Source organism: Lissotriton vulgaris, chromosome 9 (genome assembly GCF_964263255.1).
Source record: "Lissotriton vulgaris chromosome 9, aLisVul1.2, whole genome shotgun sequence".
NCBI classification, from domain to species: domain Eukaryota; kingdom Metazoa; phylum Chordata; class Amphibia; order Caudata; family Salamandridae; genus Lissotriton; species Lissotriton vulgaris.
The window spans coordinates 51,488,684-51,515,891 of NC_141697.1; the positions used below are offsets into that span (position 1 = coordinate 51,488,684).

At 47.0% G+C, this 27,208-nt stretch overlaps 1 protein-coding gene and 1 pseudogene across 2 annotated transcripts in view; both read right to left on the bottom strand.

The window, feature by feature from the left end:
• DPH6 (diphthamine biosynthesis 6) overlaps positions 1-27,208 on the bottom strand; it is a 467,592-nt gene that overhangs the window by 228,903 nt on the left and 211,481 nt on the right. For both annotated transcript variants that reach the window (XM_086937004.1, XM_086937005.1), the window contains 5 exons: positions 24,683-24,776; positions 21,781-21,910; positions 9,831-9,962; positions 9,567-9,696; positions 4,936-5,110 (listed from right to left, as the gene is read on the bottom strand). In XM_086937004.1, the coding sequence (XP_086793130.1) occupies positions 4,936-5,110; positions 9,567-9,696; positions 9,831-9,962; positions 21,781-21,910; positions 24,683-24,776 (661 nt within the window). The remainder of the gene's footprint in view (positions 1-4,935; positions 5,111-9,566; positions 9,697-9,830; positions 9,963-21,780; positions 21,911-24,682; positions 24,777-27,208) is intronic.
• Positions 12,107-14,639, bottom strand: LOC147689589 (solute carrier family 25 member 44 pseudogene; annotated as a pseudogene).

Sequence of the window (27,208 nt, forward strand, 5' to 3'; positions counted from 1 at the left end):
AATTGGAGAACAGAGGGTAATGTGAACCATTTATATAACAGACAAGGGATGTGTTCATCTTTTAATAAAGTGTCACTCAAATACATTAAATTGTCTCACAACGATATTATGTAGATGGTTAAAATTACAACCTTTTTTCTAATGGAATGCCCATGAAACTGGGTCAAAAGAGCCCAGAACAACATGCTACTCTCTCACAGATATAATTCACACAAAAAAGGGGACTCTGTCCACCCCGCAAAGACAGAGAAGGAATTTGAGATTTTGCAATGTGTCCATTTGAAGTGTTGTTACAAACTATAGCACCAACAAACATTAATTTATTGGCAGCACAGACATTAAAGCATGGTGCTTTAATGTATAGGCAGTGGAAGTAGTGGCGGGTGGGATGCTGTGCAGCAGCACCCCCATCATCACCATGCTGGAATTTAGAGGGTGCATGAGAAATAATAAAGCATTTACATTTTGATAATATCATGTTACATTTGCTGTTCTTCAAAAGACAGGTCAATTGCCAGGCTATTGATACTGCAAAAACACAGAACTTGGTAATTGTATCCCTGTCACAAAGTTCCAGTCCTCACCTCTTCGGCTGGTGCAGCTCCTATTATAATTGCATTTATATAGCGCTCACTAACCCTGATGAGGCGATTAAGAGCTTTTTCGGTGAGTAGCACGCTACTCTAGGACCCATAGAGGATCAGTGGTGAATTAGTATAATGAAATATGAAAGTAATTTGAGCACTGGACATGTTAGTCTGTTATTTGGATTGAGAAGCATAGCGCAGGGATAGAAGAGGGAAAAGGTTTGCATTTATATTGCACTTACTACCCCATGTGAGGTGTTGAAGCGCTTTTTGGTGGGTAGCACGCTACTCTGGAAACCAAACAGAATTAGTGGGGACTGATATAGGGAAATATGAAATTAATCTGAGTGGTGGAAATCTTAGTCTTTTATTTGTATTGAAAAGGAATAGTGGACGGATAGAAAAAGGAAGGGTCTAGAATGTGTTTTTTTGGGGAGTTCATAGCAGTAGGAAGGGATTTGGGATGGAGGTGGAAGAGTCAGAGGGAAGGGTTTAGAAAGGCTTGTTTGGGAGATCTGAATAGTAAAAGAGGTATGAGATGATGGAAGGAGGGGTAGAGGAGAGAAGAGTATTGGGTTTAGGATGAATGAAAGAGTGTAGGTAGAGAATATACTGATAGAGGTATAGGGTTAGAAATAGGGCAGTGCATTGGAGAGAGTAGTAGAGAGAGGTTTGAGATGAGTCAGAGTGGAGGTAGGGAATATATTGCGAGAGATATATGGTGAGATCTAGGGTAGTGCAAAGTAATCAATATAAAGATACGTAAGTACATGAAAGGTATTTAAATGCATAAGGAAGGGAATCTATATAGAATAAAGTTGCATTTAATAAACTAAGTCTTTCAAATGGTGTTGTACTTGTGTGTTTGTGTAAGGTGTTAGATTATTCTGTACCATTACAGACCACTATCCCGCCTGAAATAAAGGAAAAAGCAAAAAACCTGTATTTTCACTCTATAATTCCTTCCACCAAGCTGAATCTGTTATCCGTTTCATATCTATAGCACCAAGAGGCTCCAGGCGTACATGTTTAACAAATGGCCAAATAATACTAAAGAATGAAGAAAATAACAAAATGAGACCACAACCAAGCCAAATTGTCTAGTAAACAAAATATGAAATGAAACTAAGAAAAAGTAATTATCCTAGTCTAGACTTATGGCCTGGGAACAAGCCTGGTGTTATATATCAGCTTAACAAATTGGGCCTGGCTTCAGATGGAGGAAATTTTTTACAAAGAACCAGTAGCGGTCAGTGGTGGGAGTGCTGCCGGGCGGTGACGTGGGGTGGAAAGGGGCAGGGTGGGGGGTAGTAAACTATGGAATACAGCCAAATACAGGTAAGTAAACATAAAAATAAATAAAACGAATTTCGTTGCGTGCACTGCATCGCCAAATGCAATGCAGTGCGCACAAAATTTGTTTTATTTATTTTTATGTTCCTAAATTGTGTATTATGATGATGTAACAATTGAATTACTGCACAGTGAATGCTTAAGATTTGCAGGTATTATCGGTCTTTATTGAGATAGAGGGTGAATCGAAGAAAAACTTGAAAATATACAAAAAATCCACAAATAAACTTACGAACCTGATTACAATACACATACCACCAATCCAAACTAAGGACATGGTAGATATATTTGGCCATCATCTGTTGTTACAGTACTGCGGACTACTTTAGAAAGGCCAACCTACCCCTTGACTTGATGTATTAGAAATGGGCCCCATATGCTTCAAACAACATCCCAGGGACCGCCCCCCCCGCCCCACCTTTGGCACCACTGGTCGGGCCACTCAGCAGATAAGGGAGTTTGTTCTGCTTCACATCAGCATCACATCTCTTGCAAGGACATGCCAGGGGCACCACCGCCTCAAGGCCACTTGCTGAAAATGAGGCTACGATCTGCTTTGCAACAGCATCACTTGCAAGTACCACCCTTCCATAGTACCACTGTCCAGCCCACTCAGCAGACATGGGGGCAGGTATCTGAGGCATCACTGCCCCAAGCCCACACAGCTGAACTGAGGCCTAGCACGCGCTCCTGACCACCACCTTCATTACACTTTTGGTGTAAGGGGAGGACACACCAGGTGTCGCAAAACTTCACAGCCATCATTCTCAACGCAGGATCTCTGCTCTCACTTCACCATGTGACCCTACAGCCCACACAGGAGTGCAAAAACCGAATCCAAGCACCTGCATCCATCGATGCACAAACATTGTGGGGTACCAGGGCCCAACATATTATTTCCAACCAAGTAACGCCCTCCAGTGGCAAGATTTGTTAAAAATAATAAAATTGGATTGATTATAGAACGGACCAGTCAAGCATTAAATTAGAGTTGCTTTCTGCTCAGCTGGTAGCGCCTTCCTATTAGAAGTTGGGCCACTGTTGCCAGCATCTGGCGACAGCGCAACCCCAGGTACCAACTGTAGGTGCTTCCATGCACCCTACCTCACTGTGCTGCTTTCATAGCCAGCACAAGCACTGTCACCAGTGCCAAAACCCACTAGGTGCTATATCCGTGCTTACGCACATTCACAGCTCCTCTCCACCTCAACAATCACTTCCAACCAATGAAGGGGCCATAGGACGCAATGAGCAGCACTATCGTGCGCCCCTATTCACTGTGTTCAGTCGGGAAACTGATGCGTGTAAACCCGGGATGTACTGCGCGTACAGCGCCGGGTCACATGAAGAATGCCTGTACAGGACCCACAGGACGCAAGTGTGGTGCTCTTAACACAGCCCTCTAACATTTACCATTGCAGTGTGTCCTCTCCTCGAGCAGATCTGCGGGTTGAGCAACGCTCCAAGTACAGACTGGATACAAGTAAGGACAGCTCCTGAAAAAAAAATCAGTTGAGGTGTTCCTCGAAAAGCTGTGTCCAAAATGCGCAGGGCAGGCGGGGCCTCACTTGAGAGGTGAGTCATGAAACACAAGCTCACACAGCAGGACTCTTGGAGCAGAGAGTGCGAAGATGTGCACAGCAGGGGGAAAGGGATGGCCAGTGCAGGTGACGCTTTTCCTTTGTAAAGGAATTCCTGCTGGCGTCGCATCCCCCTGCTGTGCACATCTTCACACCATGCTGCAACGCACATCAAACGTGCTTAGGTGAAATCCCTGCTTCAGGCAAGGAAATCACCTCGGTGGCACCCCTCTTACAGAAAGCAAAAGGTAGGGGGCAGGGAGGGTCACTGAAACCATCAGAGGCGGCTGGCTCGGGCTGGTTCTGGGCCTCTTAGAAGGGGTCATTCAATCACAATCTCGGATACTAAAGCATCCGAGAATAAAAGTGGAGCGAGCCTTCAATACAAATGAAACTGGAGAAACGGTTTTCATGCTTTCATTCTTTTTTACATAATTGTAAATCAGGAAAGTGTGTCGGGCTGTCATCTGAACCTTGGCAGCCCGGGCTGAAGATGACGACGGGGGGGGCTGAAGCCCGTTCAGCCCAATGGGTGTTGCGCCCCTGGTCTATACATGGTGGTAAGTGAAAGTAAAAACTTTCTAATCACCCCTGCCCCATGCGAGAAAACTCCCATGAGTCATTGTTTTTTTAATTTTCAAAAAGAAAATCCTGCTTTGGGAATTTTGTGTTTGAGGAACAAAAAGATATTGAAAGTGCGCTGTACCGCAAAGTTATGCTGACGGAGCAGCACAACACATGTTCAATTAATTGACAGGAGCGGCTGTGATAGTGGTTCCTGTAAATGTAAAGAGTTATCCACTGAGTAGGCAGACATCTCTAGATTAGGCATACGGTTACTCTGTCCGAGTGACGGAGTGATTACCATACTCCGCAATCTGAATCAGCCCTTACATTTTTTTTAAAAACACAAGTTAACTATTGAACATTGCTTAAATGGCATAACCACCCAAGCGTCACCAGAAAAAGTCTTATACAGAATTTTTGATGTATCACAGTTTTTTTAATAAGCCATACGAGGGACATTAGTACAAAGACATATATAAATATTTCTACATCTGTATAAGCACCAATAGTGTTTAATGGTTTTGCTCTGCTATTGCAACTCCACAATTTTTCTGAATCTTCTTTACTTTTAGATTTTTCATTCTCTTCCACCAACAAACCACCCCATCCCTTTCTAGTCATGAGTACTGTATATCATTTGCTTACATTAAAGAATATGAAGGGAGTTAAATAATCCTTACACATAATGCATATCATTTCATTTATTGCTGTTTGGTCATCAATATGTCATAACTTGACTACTGTTGACGTTGATAGCAAAATCATCAAGAAATGATTTAACTTGATAAAGCTTCTTTACTAAAACCTTCCAAAGCTTTCACGTCATGCGAACGCCCGAGGGGTCTTACCTGGATAGCTTGGCTGTACGGTCCAATGTTCGCCGGGGCCCAGTGGGAAATGCTCTGCACGTGCATGACCTGCCTTTCTGGTCGTGGCACCCCCTCATGAATCCGGGCATCCTGGTGCACCAGGCAGTCCATCCAGAGAAGCACATCCTCTGGTAAAGGAGCTTCCACACATACCCTGCACGCAGAAACAACAGACTGTGAGAGGACAATCCCTGACACGTGTGTCGGCTTCGCACTGTCGCTGCTGTCTCTTGTGCTGGTGGACGCCTCTCTATTCATGTCTACACCCTCTTCTGACCTCACCCAATCTCAGATCCTTTTTTTGCCACCTTGCTATATTCCTTCTGCGATCCCTCCAGCCCAACACTGCCGTGTTCCGTTGACTGACCTGATTTGCGGGAGGTGGCGGACTGGGATCTGGAACCTGAACCAAGAGCAGGCAGACAGCATGAACATTTAGCAAAGGCTTCTCTGTCACAAGCATCCCACACAAAGTCACAAACAAGAATCCAAATATAGCAAAACATGTATCAGGTGTTGCACTGAAGCAAACTGTGTAGTCATACTTACCACATGGGGCATCATGTAATGCCAAAACAATAGGGGAAGTGCAGAGGTATTGATAGAATCACCCTCCAAACTGATATACATAAACAAAAAGATTCTATCAATGTGTGGACATATATTTTATTTGTTGGTTTTACAGTGATGAAAATATAGTGGAAATACTCTCTCTTAGGGTGGTAAAGATGAGAGCGCTATGTGCTTTTTAAAATACCCCTCACACACTAAAAAAATCCAGTAGTGTCATGCTTCATCATTGGGGTCTTCCCGTCCCTCTACGGGGCGGGGCGTGCTATGACCTGACCGACTACGCGGGAGCACTGAAGTGGTGACAGGACTATGTGATGGTGCAAAGTGGGTGGTGTCAGTGAACGTGTAGGGACCTAACAATGTGTGTGAGTACAAAAATTAAAAATCCTCTGGCTAGTAGAAAAAAACAATTTATTCACTTCTCTAGCTGGGGACGTTAAGAAGGGGGTTTTGGGGTTGAGCCGATCGCTACAACCTGGTCTACATGTTTCGTAGGCAGTCCCCTACTGCCTACTCATCAGGACCTTCTACTACTAGCGCTCTCATCTTTACCACCCTAAGAGAGAGTATTTCCACTATATTTTCATCACTGTAAAACCAACAAATAAAATATATGTCCACACATTGATAGAATCTTTTTGTTTATGTGCATCATGTAATGCAACATGAGAGGCTGGACTGTTGAAATCTGCAACTGAGATCTAATAGACGAACTGTGAAATGCAGAACTGCAAGGTCCCCAATGCACTGAGGAGCCAAAAACAGAATTGACCACCCACACAAGGTACAGAGCTGGTACACATTAAAGTCGGTCTCCTGCAGTGAATCCAAAACACACAGCACTCTGGTGCTGCACTTCATGTTCAGATGCGGTGCAAACATTACTATATCTGGCTGTGCCAGGCCTCGAACAATCTCTCAAAGTCTGACTGGTTCTCAGACACCCAAGGCTTTAAGTGGGATGAAAATAAGTGGGGGAGGAAGGGCCTCTAAACTGGGTGTGGCCTTCGTAATTAGGGGTGTTGCATATACACATTACCTACATTTCTGCGATTCTCACAGTGTGCCACCCAGGCACTATTTTGGTTTCTCCCTCAAGTTTTTTTTATTGTATCAAGATATATAACACAATAACTGACACACAAAAAACTGCCATGACCACTGGCTTTGTCAATGGTTGTGAGATGTTTAAAATAAATGGGTAACAACAATGATTTTGTTGCAAATAATTAATATTCAAAAATGTTTCAATTCTGAAATTGTGAGACTGTGAGTTAAACATTACTGAGGCCTGTGGAAGGGGTTGTGGTCTTCAGAGTGGCTCCATCACTCCTGTTATGTTCACTCTATATTAGACATGTGTGTCCTTTTTCTCTCCACATCCCGTCCATCTCATATTGAACACCTCATCTCTTTCCTCTTCAGCATCCTATTTTCACTCCCTCCCGAATGCACTACCTCACATTTCCTTCACTTCACAGTCCCAAAACATATACAACGCACCCACTCACCAGCACGCACAGCATTTTCTTTTACTTTTGCCATCTCAATAGTTTGACAACTGTGTTTTATTTCACACACCTTTGCAAAGAATCACAACTGCAACTGGAATACATGTCCATTGTGCTGTGCGCTCTGCAGAAAGGCCAAGGATTGAGGACTATAAATTCTGAACACATTTTTGATCCACTGGCACTGCCTTCAGCCTCAACTCCAGGCCCAATGGTATTATAAGTTATAAACACCTGGAGAAGACTCAGATGAAAGTATGCACTGTACAAGAGTAAATATGCAACACTGAAAACTACATACAAAAAAAGAATACAGGAACACAATGCCCTGGAAATAACCAGCACTCTAAGTGAATGCAAGAGAAGTAGATGACGAAATAAAAACATGAACAAAATGGCTGACATTACTGTACCATTTTCACATTATTTGTACAGTATTCGATCAGCGTTTTTGCCTTAGAAAACGAATGATATGAATAGAAAGCCCAATAGGAACGCGGTTCAATATCTGATTTTAATTACTACTGGTTCTGGAGATCGGAGGGACCCGGCTCACTTTAAGCCCTGGAGACACCTGAACAGGTTATCTGCTCTCAGGTTCAAAACATCAGCAATGCGGAGAATCAGGAGATGTTATCAAGTCAGAAACATGCTGTGGCAGTAGCTGTCTCCCAGATGCCCACAGCCAGGAAGTATAAATGTGGAGAATTGGGGCCTCCATAGCTTCAAATGTGGAAAGAGGCCACGGTGCTAAAGGGTCCCGCCAGTGTGGCCTGTAGTGTACTCCGATGTCCCTCAGTTGATAATAATGGGCAGTCACAACAGGCAGGTGGATGTTTTTCTAGCAGGTTTGGGCCCCTAGGGCCACCATCCGAAGGAAAGCGTAAGAGACGTGTGATTAGGATGGGCTTCTACATAACCCGTTCCAATGTACTTCCAGGTGGAGTTGCTTGGATTGCATGTGCAGCTCAGTGTCTTGGACCCCCACGAAAGCCCAAGAAGCGTGTGCGACCCCCAAAGCTGTCAGTTGCCTTTATAAAGCTCACCATCTTTCTGGGAGCAAGGACCGCTTTCTTGGACAATCTTAGTGGATTTTAGGCGATACACCAAGAGTCCAACACTGAGACTGGCTGTGAGTAGTAGGTCAAAGTTGTTTACAGCCAGAGCTGCAGACGCCTCAACTAAGCAGCCACCCAAACTGGGATAGAGCTAGCCTTCTGTAGCACAGACAGCCCAGTGCTGGAATAAGAATACTCTAACGTCTTGTGTGGTTGTGTTCTGGCCAAATACCGGAGCTTTGTTGTGATTGTGCTGCTCCAAGCATCCTGAATGTTTGTAGTACTGGGTGACGCTCAAGTTGCTTCTCTGTGTAAAGAAACAGCAGCAGACGTAGCCCCATCATCTTGAGATGGCCAGATGGAATGTATTGCTCTAATGATTAGAAGCCACCCCCAGTTGCTCCAGAAGCTCTTTGATGACCGCCAGAGGAAGAGGTATCCTGAAATATGGAGGCTGAAACATCTACATAGGCATTGAGAACCTCTTAGCAAACGATGGAGCGTCTGCAAACTTTGCTGTCTCAGGAAATTCATATGGGGATGTTGTCCTCTAATGCGGGCTGAGAAGTGGCTTGGTATACTCCCTACAACAAATCATCTGTACACTTTGATCTGGGAAGATAGTTTTCGAAGTGGTACCACCATCTATCCGACAGTTACTATGGCAACCGCTGCCTTCACACAGTAACGATGAACTAAACATCAGAGGTGAAGAGCTCTGGAGAAGGGTGACAGTCTTCCTCACTGATAGAAGAGGTACTCAGTACTGCACACAGTCGTAGAGTGATTGTATTTCAAAATGACTACTACCTTCTCTTAGCGAAGATAAACGGTGTTGCCGTTCCGCTGAATACAGGCGACGGATTCTTGTGAGATCTCAATTGTCACAAAAAGCAGAGAGGACATGTAGTTTGTACATGTTCAGCTACAGCTTCAAACTATTTGAGGCAATGCAAGCACTGGAGGAAAGCAGAGTGTTGCTGCATCAGTTACCCCAGAGGAAGAGGAGGAAAAAAAGGAAAACAGAAGAAAATGCATAGTCACTCTACGTGAGAGAAGCAGTTTCATGTCCACTGCAATATACGTAAAGAAGTGCAGCTGGTGGTAAAGGAATGTGTGCATTTAACAGCTTTGAGAATCAATTTCCAGTGTCGCTACTAGGTGCAAAAGAAGAGGAAAGCCCCAAAATGTAGGAGTAACTCAAGTTTACAGACCCAAACCAGGTGAGCAGTGTTGACTAGCAATAAGAGGCGCTTAACTCCACGGAGGAGGTTTATTAAATAACTTGATTCTCTCACTGAGTTAGTGTGTGCACACAAACAGACACACATGCACACAATAATAGATCTTTTTATGGCTATAACAATGGGCTTGCTTTTCTTGTTCCACCTGTTAAAGAAAAGATCTCTAGGTGTGAACTCCCCCTTGAATGGCCATCCCAGAGGTTACCACCTCATGGGGGGCTTACCTTGCCGGGGGGCTCACGTCAAACAGTGTCCCATACACTCCATTGATGGCCGCAAAGTCGCTCATGTTCTTCACATACAGATGCACCAGGACAACATCTTTAAGCTGCATCATCTTGGAGTCCAACGTGACTGAAAATAGAAGCACACGCTGCTTTTAGCATTTGCACAACCACAAATCTCCGAAGTGGGGTCTCGGTACTCCTTGACATATTTCATGCACGTGTCCCAGTACCCCAATATTTACGGCGAAGATGATGGGATACCTCGAAGGGAGTCGAAGGCGTGCTGGGCCGCTGCTTCAACGCTGGTAACATCCGGCGGAGAGAGGCGGCCGGCAATCCTGCTGATCCACTGGTGGCCACGAAGGGATTTTGCAGAACACTCTGTGCTGCCGCCTGCAAGAACAGGAAAGAGAAGAAGAACAGGGCATGAACAAAAAGGCAGGAATCCTCAAGACAAGCATTTACAATGCAATGGTCTCGGCATTATTAAAGGTAGAGCTATTGGCATTACTTATAATTTTTTACATTTTTTTTAAAATCATAAATAAATAGCATTGTCATTTACAATGCCAATAGCTTAATCGCTCGCATATGCATGACCGATTGAATTTACACCCACACAGAGCCACACACACACACATACAGAGCCACACGCACACACAGTCATTCACATAGAGCCACCCGCACACACAGAGCCCCCTACACAGAGCCACCCACACATAGAGCCACCTACAAAAAAAGCTATCTACACAGGAGGAAAAAGTAAGATGGGCAGAAAGAAAGACAAGAATGGAAGGGGAAAGGAAGAGTGAAAGAAGGAAGGAAACTTCGAAACAAACAAGGAAGAAATGGTGAAGGGTGGAAGGATGGATGGACTTTAGAATGAACCAATTGGAGTGATGGATGGAGAAATGGAACGATAAGAAGCAGAGTGAATTGAGGATTGGTGGAAGGATAGGTGATGGGCTAGTGACTGGATCAATGGCTAAAAAGATAAATGGATGCATGCATATACCAACGAGTGGATGGACAATGAAGGAAGCATGCAAATGTGGATGAATAAAGGGTGAATGTGGGAACCAATGGATGGATGTGTGGGGAGACAGAGGGAAGGAGAGGGAGACCGACCGAGGGAGACAGAGATACAACTACATTCAAGACACTTTTTCCTACATTAGTGGGCACTAAAGGTACCCTTTCAAGTTTATACTGGGTGCCGCTCTCATATGAAGCCCCCCAGACACAGTGGTGGCTGCCACCTATTAGAAATGGTAGGGCGTGCAAATGAGATGTGGGTGCCAGTCCATGCGGGCACATACATCAACAAAATTGCTGACATGCATTACATTATTGTAACCTTAAAACGGTAATGTGGAGCAATGGACTGACGGGTAGAATATTAACAACACATATAACTGCAGGACGGGTAGGTTACTTTTTTACCCTTGGGTTTGGCACTACTTAGTGTTTGTGGGGGAAGGCGGGGGGTTATTACTTTTTCTTCCTCATATATCATTTTTGAGTAGTCATGCTGCATATTCATACAACCAACTGGCTTTGAGTGCCAATATGCACATGCTGGTTGCGACTTGACAGCTCAGTGGACATTGTTGTAAACTGTTACTAACATTATCTAATAAAAAAAGTTTTGCAAAAAAATGAATGAAGATAATGGCCACACCAAATCAAAAGTCAGGCAGATCATTCAAACGGAGGACATAACCTGGGACTGTGGGACAAAACAACAAGTAGAGAACATGGCCGCCAACACACTTGGGTCCTTTAATAAGCTGCAACCACTCAACTGCTTCTATCATCTAAAGAAAGTCGATAGAAGAGATGTCATCCTCATCATTAAAAGTCTCTAAGATATCAGAAGAGCAACATGAAATGAAAAAATTGCAGCACCATCAGTGAAGGCTGAGATTAAACTGCCCAATTCCTAACATCATTGAAAAGCTGATTTAGACAATAGTTTCTCTTAATTGCGGTATTCATGTCCTTGGTTGGTTCAGTGCTTGATTCTTCAAACGTATCAGTGTACCTATAAATAATTCCAATTCCAAAGGAGCCCTCCCCAATATTCATGCCCACTTTCCAATTAAAATTCCTAATCACCGCAGCCCTCACATGATTCAAGCCATCATTACATAAGCTTATACACAAGGGTAACAAATCAGTTTTACACACTTGAGTTTTGGGGATATACAAATAAAAAATACAAAACAAACATGGCACACAGCTTGGATGTTGAGTTAGCCGGGCTTCACTTGATTGTGCCTTCAAAAGCTAAAGAGCAGGTAGAGCTGGAACGATCAGTAGTTTGCCAGTCATCCAGAAGCTGTGCAGTGTAGATCCATACACCTCAGCAGCCAATACTTGCAATCTTTCAACAAGTCCAGCATGGACCGGAGAGTGAGACAGTGACACTGTATGTCCCAGTCACCATCATGTGGAAGATTGTCTCTCATAAATCTGGTGTGCAGCAAGACCCTGAAGATGGCTCAATTTTTGGCAACAGTTTATCCCGACAGAACTAGTTCACCAGAATGTCCGAAGTCTGGAGCTTTTAGAGGTTTCTGACCGATCACACACCGAAGGGTAAAAGTATGATTTCTCAAAGACTGCTACCAGTGTCTAGAATCCACCAGCTCAGGACGAAGGCTGAGCTTCTTCAGGGTCTCGTAGCCAACCACATTGACAATGGTGGAGGGAGTGGCAGAAATTATGCCAGCAGACAGGCCCTTCGTGAGGCCCCAAGGGCCTTCCTCTGCCATCAGCTGTCGGAAAGTGTTTATGATGGAACTCTTACCTTCCACCTGCACCCTTGCCCGGATCACATCCATAGGGTTGGTGATAGTGGATGCTGTGGCTGCAGCTAATGGTCCAGAGACAACCTGGAGCAATAGATGCGGACAGTCATTCAGAGCCAGCCGAGAGAGCTGTTCTGCATAGAAATGATAGAAGGGCCACCAGACGGCACTGTTTGGAATATATGTGAGCAAAGAGGCCACGTAGCCTCTGTAAAAGCCCCTCAGTCCGTCTGCCTTGAAAATTTGCACAATGATGTCCTTAGTCTGCCCCAGAGCTACTGGATTTTTACCATCGCCAGTGTGCACTCGAAAGCTTCCCAAAGTCTCCCCTTTCCGCTGCATCATGAGGTGCTGAGAGATCACGTCAATGGGGACCGTGATGCTCTGTGCCACAAGGGAGGCAGAACTACCAGCCGCTAATGATTTCACCACGTTGCTGTTAGTGTACTCCGATACATATTTGCGGGTGAGCTCATGTTGTTACATAGCACTGACCCGATATCAGGGTAAATGTGTTGACCAGGAAGCCCCGGTAGAAGCCAGACACCCCTTCTGTCCGCAGAATCGTTAGAAAGGCATCAAATGTACCATTGTAAAGGCTTTTCCCCTTCTGAACCTGCAGACGGGTCCGAATGAGTGTAAAGGGGTAAACGCAGACCCGAATCATCATAGTCATGCACACTTCAAAAACATAAAACACCAGCAATGTGCCTCGACGCCCCCCTCTGTACCAAACAACACCGGGCTCCACTCACCGGATGTCTGGGGGACGTCTCCTCCGGTCTGTCTCCTCTGGGGCGGCACCACTCTTCCCGGTGTGGGGCTGACGAAGGTCTCCTGCGCAGCCCGGTCCGTCACGCGCCAGGAAAGCTGCAGATGGGGAGCATGGCTCTTTTTACACAGGAGAGCCCCCGCTGGTGCTGATCTCTGGCCTGGTCCGCTCCTGAGACTGGAGCTGCGCAGCGCTGCCCGTGAGCTGGAGAACGGCTTCCTCCCGCCTGGGGGAAGCGGAAATGGAGCCTACAAGGCTCTTCTTTGTCCCAGGCGGCCCGCCCACCGTCAGGCGCGGGCATCGGCTCCTCTCTCCCTCTCTTCTTGCGCTGCAAGGCGGGGTGGCGCCCGTGTGGGCACGAGAATTGGTACAAGTGCGGCGTGGGCAGCCGCGATGAACGGAAAGCGCTCCCCAGCACTTTGTGGAAATTAAAAGCGCTCCCAAGCGCTAGTGAAGCCACCAGGAAAGCAAACAAGACGAGAATTGGCACAAGTGCGGGGTGGGCAGCCGCGATGAACGGAAAGCGCTCCCCAGCGCTTTGTGGAAATTAAAAGCGCTTATTCAATAAACTACATCTAAAACGGCACTTACTTCTGTGGATTTTATTCTTGCTACAGCTCCCAAGCGCTAGTGAAGCCACCAGGAAAGCAACGCAAAATGGCGGCTGCAACTTCGCAAATTTCGGATTCGGGGGCGTGTTTGGCCGTCCCCAAAAGGGGCGGGGCTTAAAAGTGAAAAGAACAGCACCAATACGCCGCCTAATCTGAAAGAGACAGAGCTTCTTTGGAGGGACGCCTCTCTCCTCCAATGGCTGGCCTCCGTTTAGGAAGCCAGCCAATGGAGGAGAGACGAGGACAGAGGCGGGTTTAAGCTGCCACACCTAGACACATTAATTCTCCCGACTTCCGGCTGGCAAGCCAGCCTACGGTCCCTCGACCTAAAAAAGTAACGGTGTGACAGTGAGGTGCCCTTCAGGGACAGGGACTTGTAATTTCAGACAGGACTGTCCTTGTTAGACAGAGCCTGGTGACATAACAGAAACACAGAATAAAATGTGATATAAAGACTAGAAGGTCCATTTAATTTGTTTCTCTGCTTGCTACCTACCCTTCCTTATCCCACTGCCGTTATCACAATGGCTTAGATCTGCGACTATGGACCATTATCTTTCGGTTTCAGTCATGGAAACTTCAAGATGGCTTGTAATGGACACAAGAGCACTGTGGGAGTGGGGTGAACAGAGCAGTTATAAACACCACAAACGAACCCCATGCCTGTGTCTGTAGTGGAGACCATTGTTTATACTTTGAGTTGTGTCCTATTGCCCCCAGGACTGGTACATTCCTTTTACGAAAGAGCCCCACGCCCTCAAGATACTGAGCTGGGAGTTTTGAGTGGAGGAGTCTTTTATCTCCTCTCCGACAGGCTGTACTCACGTGGGAAATCACATTTCTACACGTGTTCTTACAGAAGACTTTTGCACATGATTGTATGTCAGACACGCTTCACCAAAAAACATTCATTGCCCGTGTGCCGTAAGAGGTAGAAACACAGATGAGCTTCATGCTGTGGGATATTAGTCCATGTGGAAGGAAGACGCCAGCATCACACTCTCCTCAGTGCTCCAGATTCTATGGCAGGACCGGAGGCTTCGGATTATGCCTTACTTTCTTCACTTTATTGCAAACAGCAGCAAGAAAAAACACTTCGTAAACTACATTTCCCATGAACAATAGGGAAAACAAAGAGTCACAATGGCAGTCCTTTGTCGCTCTCCGCACTCCTGCAGCTCTCATCATGCCCTGCAGCTGCTTCCTCTTCCTCTTTCTTCGCTCCTCAGCAGCAAGTTAAGTGGTTTTTGACTTTTCTCTCTGGTGTTTGGGGTCTGTGTGGGTAGCGTTTTCTGTTGCTGGCAAGCGCTGACCTATTTTGTCCCTACAGAGTCCACTGGTGATCGCGGGACGCTTTTAGCGCTTCCTCGTGCGATCCTGGCCCTTAGATACGCGGTGTGTGGTTGTCGCCGCTAGGGGGCGACCTGTTAGTGTTGGCCAGCGAGCCTGAGGAGCGAGTTTTGAAGCGCTTTTGAGCGCGTTTTGAGGTGACCTCGGTCTGTTGGGGTGCCCCTTGCCTCCCGGCCGACACTCTGCGGGGTCGCAAATTTAGGCATTCCCCCACGTTTGAACGCTATTTCTGGGTTGTATTGGTTCTCCCTTGACACCCTGAGGGGTCGAAATTTGGCGCAAGAGATAGCGCATGGGACGCTTTGCCGGGTTGGCGCCCTGTGATTTCAAAGGGCTGCAGCGTTCCCTGGGGCCAGTCTCCGTTAATTGGGCGCCTCTGTGTTCCCCCATATTGTCTGGGCTCCCTCTCAGTAAACAGTTGGTGCCTGTTAGGGCATCTCTTATTGCTAGTCCGCAGTTCCCTCCTTGGCAGAGCCTAATTTACCTCAAGATGCAAGGGGGTGGTGGTCACTACGCAGAGGAGGATCCTCTTAGTTATGCCTCGTGGGATGAGGGCTTTTACCAAGCAGTAGACGACTCGATCTATAGGGCAGTCGATCAGGCTATGGTACCACTGGAACAACGCCTGACGGCTCGGCTAGATGAGGCATATTCCAAGTTAGCTGCCCTGATTCCTGCGCCAGCTTCGGTCCCTGACACCACGCCTTCACCCGCCCCTCCTCCCCCTAAGAAACCTTGCACGGAGGGGGTTGATTCGGAGACTTTCGCCCGGATCAAAAGTGCCTTTATGGCACATGAGGGGTCCCAATCTTTCCCTGACCCCGTGGAGGTCCCTCCTCAGACTCCGCGCACTGGGTCTCCAGAGCCTCAGGACGATGGGAATTCTCCCGATACAGACGAGGAGGCTTGCTCATCAAGGTCGTGGCTCCCGTCGCACACCACCTCCTCAGCAGGTCCTTTGGATATGTTGGACCCGGACGAGATCGGCCATCCCCGGTCCTCTGACTGGGTTCCCGGGGATAAAGTGGCCCAGTATGTCACAAGCCGACTGCGCAAGCCTGTAGAGAAGGACGCTCGTAGTCGCTTTCGGGCGGAGTGTCCTCGCCCCCACCCTAGAGGGTAAGGTGGCGCTCACGCCGGACATCGACCCTAAAATGGCGACGTTCTGGCGAAATTCGTCAGGGACCCTAGGAAGGGTATTGATAGGTCCTGGCGTACGTGCCAGGACAAGCTACTGGACGTCATAGGGCCCATGACCAAGATCCTAGACATGGCCGAGGAGGCCAAGGTCTCCGGGTATGCTATTTCACCGGAGGTCCTGTCCAATTGGGCTCAGCGGGCCATTGTCTTCCTCGGAAACGCAAATTGTGCCCTCTCTACCGAGAGGAGGAGGTCACTGTTAATTAAAATCGACCCTAAGTTGGGTGACCTCGCTTCGTCAGAGGCTGGTGCAGTGGCACAAGGGGGCCTGTTTGGGGACCCCTTCATAAAGGAGCTTGGGAAGTTTGTTGCCACTTTTACCTCTTTAGACAGAGCTCAATCTAACATTAAAAAAGTTTTTCCCCAGCGGGTTTTTGACAAGACCGGACGTGGCAGGGGCCGCTCGTTCGGTTGTGGCGGCAGCTCCGATCGGGGGCAAGGCTCCGGACGCGGTCAAGCGCAAGATAGCTCCCGCTTCAACAACTTTTACCCTACCCGAGGTCAGCGATTCAGAGGCCGCGGGGGCCAGCAACAAAGTGCTGGAAGAGGTGAGTGTGCTACCCTCAGTGACTTTGCGGGTAGGGGGGTGCTTGGCGCAGTTTTTCCCAGCGTGGGTTTCCCTCACGAGCGATGCTTGGGTGCTGCAGACGGTCCAGGGCTTCCAGCTGGAGTTTCACGGCCGCCCGTGTCAGCTACAGCGTCCGCACCCTATTACTTTTTCCCAGCGCGATGCAGACTTGGTGCGCGAAGAGGTCTTCGCCCTCCTCCACAAAGGGGCGATTTGTCGCATGCACGAGCATCCTGGGGGTTTTCTCAGCAATCTTTTCCTAGTCGACAAAGTCGAAGGGGGCAGGCGCCCGGTCATCAACCTGAAGGAGTTCAACGAATGGTTGGTGTACCGCCATTTCAAGATGGAGGGGATCCACCTTCTGAGAGATGTTTTACGGCCGTCAGATTGGATGGTCAGGCTCGACTTAAAAGACGCCTACTTGGCGGTGCCGGTCTTCCCTCTCCACCGTCGTTTCCTCCAGTTCAGGTGGGACGGGCAGGTTTACGAGTTCACCACACTTCCTTTCGGGCTCTCCTCGGCGCCGTGGTGTTTCACAAAGGTGTTACGTCCGTCGGTGGAGGCCTTGCAGGCTGGGGGATTCAGAATGATCGTTTATCTGGACGACATGCTTTTCATGGACCAATGTCCGGAAAAGTTGAGGGCCCAGCTGCAAGTGGCGGTCAACAAGCTTCGGGGCCTGGGCTTCGTTATCAACGAGAAGAAGTCCCTCCTAGTTCCCACGCAGTGTGCAACATTTTTAGGGTTCACCATAGACTCTGTGTCTTCCACATTAAGTCTTCCCGTCAGAAAGATGGCGAAGATCCGACACGAGTTACTTCAGACTCTGGCGAGGCCGCTCACATCGCTGCGTTACCTGGCGCGCTTGGTGGGCCTTCTGTCCTCTTCCATTCAGGCCATTTTCCCGGGCCCGCTCCACTACCGAGCCATGCAGCGCCTGAAGACGTATCATCTCAGGAAGGGCCTGACATATTCTCAGATGATTCCATTGTCAGAGGAAGTGAGAGAAGAGATGAGGTGGTGGCTGACGCACATGGAGGCCTGGAACGGTCGTGCGATTTTTGGATCAGCCCCGGATGTCGTGATACAGTCGGACGCCAGCCGTTCTGGTTGGCGTGCCAGGTGCGGAGAATTTTCCACAGGAGGCGTCTGGTCGGCCCACGAGCAATCCTTACATATCAACTGTTTGGAATTGCTAGCCGGCTCCTTTGCAGTCCAGTGTTGGACGAAGGACAGGGTTCAGTCATGCGTCCTCCTCCGGATGGACAACGTGTCAGCGGTCTGCTACATCAACCATCTGGGACGGACCAGATCGAAGGTGTTGGCAGACCTAGCCAAGGACTTTTGGCAATTTTGCTTGGATCGGCAGGTGTCGGTCACGGCGGAGTACCTGCCGGGGCGTATGAACGAAGTAGCCGATTGGCACTCCCGGCACCTGTTGGACGCCAGTGTATGGAAATTGGATCCTCAGGTGATCTCGCGACTTGCGGACAAATGGGGTTCCTTTACTGTGGACCTGTTTGCGTCCCGCCTGGATCATCAGCTCCCAAGGTTTTTCAGTTGGCACCCGGATCCATTGGCGGAAGCGACAGACGCATTCCTGCAGGATTGATCGAGCGAGCAGGGGTATGCGTTTCCCCCGTTCTCCATGATAACGCGAGTGTCGGCGTTGCTTCGCCGTCAGTCGGCGGAGGTGGTCCTGATCTCTCCATGGTGGAGGTCTCAAGTTTGGTTTCCAGTTCTTCTGGAACTTTCTTGGGATTTTCCAATCCTACTCCCCCACTCTCCTCACATTCTGCTCAGACCGGAGGGGTCTCCTCACCGGCTAGTCCAGGAGGGATTGCTGCATCTGATGGCATGGCGGATCTCCGGCGTCGCTGGACACTCCCAGGCCTTTCGGGAAAGGCAGAGGACCTGCTCTCCAAGGCATGGGCAGATAACACGACCAGAAGGTATCGATCAGCCTGGCATCGATGGCGTCGCTGGTGTGTGCGACGGAATTTCAATCCCGTGGGGGCGGATGTAGTTCAGGTGCTTAATTTTTTTTAGCCGGCTTAGCGGAGGATGGCCTAGCTTACAGGTCCATCAACACCTTCCGCTCCGCTATTTCTGCCGGACATGACCTGGTGCAGGGGTCACCGATTGGGGAGCACCCTCTGGTGTGCAGGCTCCTGAGAGGGATCCGTCTCTCCTTGCCTCCGGAACCACGCTATGCTGTCCTGTGGGACGTCAACCGAGTTCTCAACTTGTTCTTGTCTTGGCAACCGAATAGGTTTCTATCTTGCAAAGAGCTCACGGCTAAATTGGCAATGCTGTTGTGCCTGGTGTCTTGCAGGCGTGTTTCTGACGTTCGTGCCTTAGACATTACAGCTAGAGTTTTCTCCCCGGATGGGGTGTCATTCACAGTGAGTAGGAGGACTAAGTCCATGTCGAGAGTGATCTCTTACCCAGCTTTTTCAGATTCCCCTAAACTGTGCGTTGTACAGTGCCTCCGTGCTTATGAGGATTTAACAGAAGATACTCGCCCCCCAGGCGAGAGACAGTTACTCATTGCCCTACGTAAACCGTACAAGGCCATTTCTTCCCCAACTATCGCCAGATGGGTGCGTTGGGTGATGCAGGAGGCGGGAATTGACACCAAGCAATTTGGTGCACACTCTGCGAGAGGGGCTATGGCCTCTAAAGCTTTTGCCCTTGGGGCTCGAGTGGAGGATTTATTGAGAGCGGCCGATTGGTCCTCGGACTTCACCTTTAAGAGATTCTATTTCAAGCCAGTGTTGGAAGTGGCTCGGCTGGTGGTCGACAAGCTTTGACCTGGCATAATCCGAAGCCTACGCTCCTGCCATACAATGAGAATTTGCCTAGCCTTGGTGCTGGTAAGTTCCAATTCTATTAAGGACTCGGAGGCGAGGATTATCCCCCCCAATGACTTCATGGAAGTGGACCCTCCCCGTAAGGAATGTAAGTAATTTGTTTTCCTGTTCCTTTTGGCTAAGTATGCTATGGATTGATATGATCTCTCGCCTTGTATATGTCGCTGAGTCGAGTTCATGGTCGGTATCTGACACTGCGTTTTTTGCAGGAAACGACGGTACCAAACAAGATGCATGAGATTGTCGGAGCATGGGCTTTGCGCAAAGAAAGAGGAAGAGGAAGCAGCTGCAGGGCATGATGGGAGCTGCAGGAGTGCGGAGAGCGACAAAGGACTGCCATTGTGACTCTTTGTTTTCCCTATTGTTCATGGGAAATGTAGTTTACGAAGTGTTTTTTCTTGCTGCTGTTTGCAATAAAGTGAAGAAAGTAAGGCATTATCCTCGCCTCCGAGTCCTTAATAGAATTGGAACTTACCAGCACCAAGGCTAGGCAAATTCTCACTCTGACTTCAAATGATCGCAGCTCACTTAAGGTAAGCTTTACAGGATAAATCACAGCCTGTAACCGAGAGATTGAAGTTAGGGTTCGATGCTTCTGCTTTGTCGTTCCTATTTAACAGACTTTGGTTATGGGGGATGATGTGATAGTTAAGAAGATATAAAACAATCATTAAATACTACATCCTGCTTTCTGAAAGCAAGACGATTATTAGGATACACCAAGCAGCAGGGAGAGGGAATGTGACATCATGCACTCTTTGGCCCTATGACATCACCAATTCTTAAACAACAGACTAGACTACTGTCAGCTGCTGAGTAACTAGAAGAAGTGCAAATAGGGTAACCCACAGAGAGGAAAAATGTCCCTAAGAGCCCTGCTTACTTACTGCTTCTGTTGCTGCTTTCATGACCCCAAACAAGCATGGACAGTGGCAGTGCCGGGAAGCTCCTGCTATCCCTGGCCATCCTTCATTGACGCCCTGAGCTCAAGCAGGAAGCTCGTAGCAGTTGTATGACGACTGTGGACATGCTACAGCTCTCATTTGCAAAACAAGTTCCTGGTGCTAGAGGAGTCCACATGCAGATCATCGAGGAATTACCAATATTATAGCAAACTCTGCCGTCGGACGGGCAGAGAGAACTCTGGGACACCGTCCTGAGAGAGGAAACAAGGGCGCTCTCTTTGCGGAGAAGGTTACAAAGCTTCGCTAGGGGATGCTCAAAGTTGATGATGCTCAATCACAGGGTGGGGCCCATGCTGGAAAGGTCCTAAAAGGTCCATTCCACAGGAGACTAGCGCTAAAGTTGTTTCAAAGGTTACAGGATTGTACATTATAGTGCAGATTAAAACTGCTCTACACAGATTTATTGACTCACATACCTTCCAAGTTTTTCAGATGCAATTCATTCGGTGGGTGGCCGCTCCTACCGAGTGCTTGCCGCTGGTTTGTGGAACTCACTCCCGGTGCACATTCGAGCTCTGGATAATCTGACCGCTTTTAGGTGTGCTATCAAAACCTTCCTGTTCTCTGTACCTGATTAGCCGTCTTTTTCCTCTTCCTGCGTGTTATGTTTTAGTACCTGTTCAAGCGCTAGGACGCCCCTTTGCTGGGGCAGCTGTGCGCTGTATAAATATTATTAACATAACATAACATAACATAACAAAACAGTACAACAGGGCTTGTAAAGCGGTGGATAACAAATATTACTGTTACTCAAACCAATGGCACCAATTTTGTTGATCTCAAAGGCCCCAAATCTAAGGTGGACCAACAAGACTTCACAAATTTGGCTCACACAGAGACTGCCTCCTGTCTGTAACTTTAGGCTCGGGCTCAGAGGACTGATGGGGGAGATGGAAAACCAGGCATCTGTTTGGAGTCTGTCACATACACTGGTGTGCCCTAAGGTAGGGCTGTGTTTAGGGCAGTGCAGAAAGAGATAACAGCAAGGATCTACATGAGAGAGTTGATTTGCCAATTTAATGAACACATTTATTCCCAGCGATGGGTTCTTGCACTCACCGAATGAGAGGGACTCCCAAGCGAGTGGTGGCGCTTCCTCTGCCTGCTCATCCTCAGTGGGACTGGAAACACCGTCAACGAGCGCTTGACAAGGACACAGGTTGGCTGGAAGCACATCAGGGGTGTCCACCTGTGGTGGACAACAAAGATATGTTACTGAACAAAAAGTAAGGGAGGTGGATATGCTCAGGGGCAACTCTTCTTGGCTTTATGGAACTCTCCACCTGTGACCAGAGGGGACCCAAGAGAATCCCCAAGATGTTGTTGCATCTCTGAGGTGGAATGGACGAGGGCACAGATTTTCTGCAGAGGTTTTTTTTGCTCTATACACCTTTCTGGCCTCTTCCCTAATAAAGATAAACATGTTTTTTTTTCACAAAGACTTAGATGCGATTTTCATTCCGCCAAATTTAGTGCAAGTTTCAGTACATTTTAGTCACTGGTTAGGCAAAATTAGAGAAAGGTACTTAGCCCAATTCACAAAGACACTGCAGTGACTTATTCCTGAATTCTAAGAGTGCACAAAAATTGCCAGGACGACTTACTTCAAAAGTGAGTCTGAATTACTCCAATAGCAAGTCACGCCTAATCACAGAAAACGTTTTGTGAGTTGGAACCCATATTTTTAAGGCCAAATCGTCATAATCTGGTTCCAGAATAATGAATTAGCAATTCAAAATTATTAGCAATCCTCAGATCATTCTTGTATGTGAGGTAGAAACTTCAGGAAATGTGACATCCCCAAAAAAGAGGCAACACGTGCATGGAATGACTGACACTTCGTCAGCCGGTTCTGTAGGACTAATAAGGGCAGGCATTATCCACACGCCATTTTATAAATGATAAGGGAGCACACCGAGCGGGCAATGAATTAGCACAGCTAGCCCTGCAGGTCAGGAACATACAACAAATAAGAGAAGCAAAGGAGAATTTGAGGGGAATTTTGCTTAAAGAAAGGTGTGGAGTAAAATGAGAATTAACAGAGGCTTTCCCCGTCAACCAATGTGTTAGGCAGGGCTGTGTACGCGCCCCTACCCTTTTCCTTCTCTACATCAATACCTGAAATGCCTATTTAATAAACTGTGCTAATGATTCCCCCTACCTGGCAGGAGCAAAAATACAGGCCCTCCTCTTTGCAGAAGGTCGGGCCTTCAAAGGCTACTTGAAATTTTAAACCAGCTTTGCAGTGATTTTGGTCTTGAAATAAACACTTTTAAGACCAAATACATGACATATACTAAGAAAGGTAGGGTGAGGGGTCATTAAGGTGGGGTTGGAAGTTCCTGAGAGAGTCCAGGAGTTTGACTACCTGGGTATCAGGTTTGATGAGTCCGGATCCTGGGACCCGCAGAGCACCTTCTCTGTAAAGCGGTGGGCCAGAGCTATACTTAAGTTGGCCAAAAAGCACCATGGTCCCCCGTACGGCCAGCAGAGGAAATCTAAAAGGCCCGAGCAAGGAGGACTGCTCTTTGTGGGGCGGAAGTATGGGGGATCTCTAACACTAATTCAGCACAGCAGGAGACAATTTTATCAGAAGCCTGGTGAGTCTAGGGAAGTTCCCGCCTCTTGTCCCGCTCTGCTTGGATCTGGGAATCCACAAGATCTCATCGTTGGTGGCGTTGAGTCTCCTACTGTACTGGATCCAAATCTGGCACCTTAAAGAGGGTGTGCAGGATGTCATTTTGGTCAATGGAAGGAGGAAAATCAGATGGTCTGGGGCGCTCAAGAAGGGTCGGAGTGAGCTGGGCCTGGGGAAGTTCTTGAGCAAGCCACAATTCATCCAGAGAGGGGATGCTGTCTTGTTGTAAAAGATGATGAAAGGGAAGGCTACTAGATGCAGGGACCACTCATCCTCACAAGGGAGTCTACAAAGTGCCTTTTGTCATCCGAAAACCAGTTTGGAAGGACGTGGGATTCCTGAATTTCATCCGCCCAGTTCAGGCCCGGTCCTTGCATGTCCAGTTTAGGTATGGGTCTCTTCCTGTAGCAACTTTCACCGCCAGTTGGAGGAAGATGAACCGGGGTTCTGAATATTGCTTCTATTGTAAAAATGCACATGAAAGTGAGGCACATGTATTATTTTTTTGCCACTCTGCAAAACCTGGGTCTAAATGGACTGCTCCAATGTGCTTACCCACTAGAGGAGAAGCATATAGGGTATGCAAAAGTGACACCTCTTCAATTGTCGATGTTTCTACATTTTTGTACATGGCCTGGTAAATTAGATGTAAAATGCTAGATATTGTTTGAAATCATCCCCCAATTTTCCTTTCCTTATCTGACTTTAACTGCCTGAGGGCATTGGGTGTTTCTTGTATTTTTGTACATAGCGTGGGAAATCGGTTGCAAAGTGTCAGCTATATGATGGAATTATCTTCCATTTGCATCTTCTTTTCACTTGAACGTAACTTTTTTTTTATTTCAACGTTTTATTTATTTTTTTATACAAGAACACATTAGCAATTCTGTTACAGGGTTAGCATGGGGTGTCCCAAGCGCAGTTTATACATCAGACATTGTGTCACGTTTGTTTAGCTAACCCCACATATCGATATTTAGAGAAAAAGAAAGAGAGGCAGGCAGAAAAAAAGGGGGAAAGAGGAGGTAGGAGACCGGCAAGGAGATTTACATTTCTTATCAATTACATCTGACATTCTGTAGGGATGTTGGCACACGTGTAGCCCGGTGTTGGAAGGCCTCCCTCCTTGCGGCTGACCAGAGTGGGCGACATTGGTTGCGACCAGTTTTATCTGGTTTTTATCTGCGTTTATAGATATTTAAGATTTTTTAATTTTTAATGTCCTTATTTGTCTAAAAATGTTTTATGCTTCTGTCTTGTGATGATGAAACAAAATGATTCGAACTATCAATAAATCATGAGGGTGAGGGTTTGAGTACTCACAGGTTCCTTGTCTGCCAGGTGCAGCTGCAACAAGCGCAAGTAGGCCACCGGAGCAAAGGCATCGGCCGAGTGCACCACCGTTTCTGACGAGTCTCTGAAAGTCAAAAACAAGGAACTGTAAGGGAAGACCTGCCCTTCCATTGACTGAGGTAACACCACAAACACCATCGACAAACCACAACAAAGTAGATCCAAAGTAAGATAGCTCCGCAAATTGAGCTCGCACAGTTAAGATTTGTGTGTGAGGTTTGGATGCCGACACGGTTGGTTCAGTCTTTCATGCATGCAAGATCCGTCACGTGAGTTTAAATTCTTTTTGCCACCCTTTGATGTGTCATGAGAGGTTGATCAAATCGGATAGCCTCTGCAACAAATGTAGGTACCACGATCTTCCAATAAGTGCAGGTCCTCAACTTATGCAGAAGGTGGGTGAGAAAATAAAAGTTTTCTGGGAACTTTTTCTGGCATCCCAGGGGAGACAGGGGTTACTGGGCTCGGATTGTAATAATCAGTCTTTTGTCTCTGGTGACCTGGGGTGTAACTTTACAATTGAATCAACAACTGAGCACAAAATGCAGCCCTACAGCACTTGACCCTCTTGGTAGTGAAGTCAAGCATCCCAAGGCTTACTCAGGAAGATGTCGTGGAGTTAAAAACTCAGAACTCAACACACCAACTAACAAAAGCCAATAACTGAATGAACATCCAATGCTTATTTTTTTTTTTTAGAGAAGTAGTACTTTACTTAAATTGCACACAAAATAATACTGAACCTAATGTCTCAGAGTCCACAACGGAGTGTTTTTTAACCATGTGTTAACTTTGTAGAAACCTTCTTGTGCAACCTTTCACAGTTAGTCTCTGTGAATACCCCTTTCAGGGGCATAGACTATGGAAAGTCTTTTGTGGAAGCCAACCTAGTTGTGGGCCAACACTTGCGATCACACACGCACTCCCAGATTCAATATGGAATGCATCGTTGGGCGTGTTTTTTCAATCAACTGAAGTATGTTATTCCGGATAACTATGAGGAGCAGAGAACCTTCTCACACGGGTTTGGGTGGAACATGCGATGTTGGCTCACAGGCTAAAAACTGGACGTGACCGGAGTGGTTCCTACCCACCCTGATATGGATGGGGCAGCTGACAAGGTAGTGCAGCTTGAAACAGAGTTTTCGGCACCTGGTAAGTTTCAAAGGTGCCGCTTTAGAGAGGTCCTTTATGGCGGTCACTACAACGATGTTCCCAATGACAAATTTACTGATCTCGTTTTTGAGCATGCAGTGAGCACAGTTTGTGTGTTAGTTCTAACATGCCTGTTTTTCTTGTATTTGAAAAATGATAGACTACAGGTCACATTGGACCGCTCTCAACTCAATGGCATTTACATACAACATCTGCTCCATTCCAGTCCAGAAAAGTAGGGTTGAGGGAGGGCAGAATGAGCACTCCCACTCAGTTTTATTTTTTTATGATTTTTTTTTACTTTCTCATGTTTACTTTGTCTTATATATTATATATTCAATAGCATTTTTTCCAATCTGTCCTTTTGTCCGGGAGATACATATTTGTGGAGAAGTTCCACATCTTCAGGGCATTTTGAAAGGATATTGGTTGTCACCACCTTAAAGAGTTCCTCCATAACCTGAATGATGTCCTGGAGGCTCTCTGTGAAGGCTATCTCGGATTCCACCATGTAAAACTCCGCAAGATGCCTCCGACTTGAGGTGCGGTTGGTGAGGTGCATAGGGAACTACTGGGCTCGGTTTGTTCTTATTCGGCCTGCTCACGTACACAGCTTTGATATTAAAAACCAAAGCAGCCATTTTTTTCATCTAAGATTCTCATGACCTGCAACTCTGTTAAAGAGCAATACGACATCTTCAGTTCCATACGGTCAATGGACTGCCCATCTGTCCACCTTGAGCCTTCTAAACAATTATGCAATTATCTAACAGTTTTTTTTGTAAATAAAATTAACTGCATACGTTTCGCCAGTCCCTCATTGACTAAATCTACCACCTCTAATATTTGTTGTACTCCTTCTCTGGATTATTATCCAAACTCTCCTTCTGTGGTAGCCATGCCAATAACCCACCGAGTCTACACACATTCAACCCTATCTTTCCGGAAGCGATTCCCCCTGGATCTGGATCCCTTCAGACTCTCCAGCCTTACGGTCTGCTCGACCTAGCTATACTTAAGAGCTTCTTCGTCTTTGCAGCCGGTCCATAGGCCCTGCAATCATTCCTTAAGCATGATAAAGGCATCAGTCATGCCCTTAATCAAAAAGCCAACTGCAGAAACTGAGGAATTTCTGTCCCTTCCAACCTTTGCCCAGAAATATTTGGAGAAAGTCACCAACAGGCGGATGTCTCATTTCCTTGAGCAGTCTAAATTTCTTGATTATCTTCGAATGATAGCAAATCTTCTGCCCTTGTCCTTCTTAACCCGTCCTCGGCTTTCAACACAGTCTCTGTTATCATTCTGCTCTCCCACCGCTCCGAAAACCGGTTCCAAGGCCCT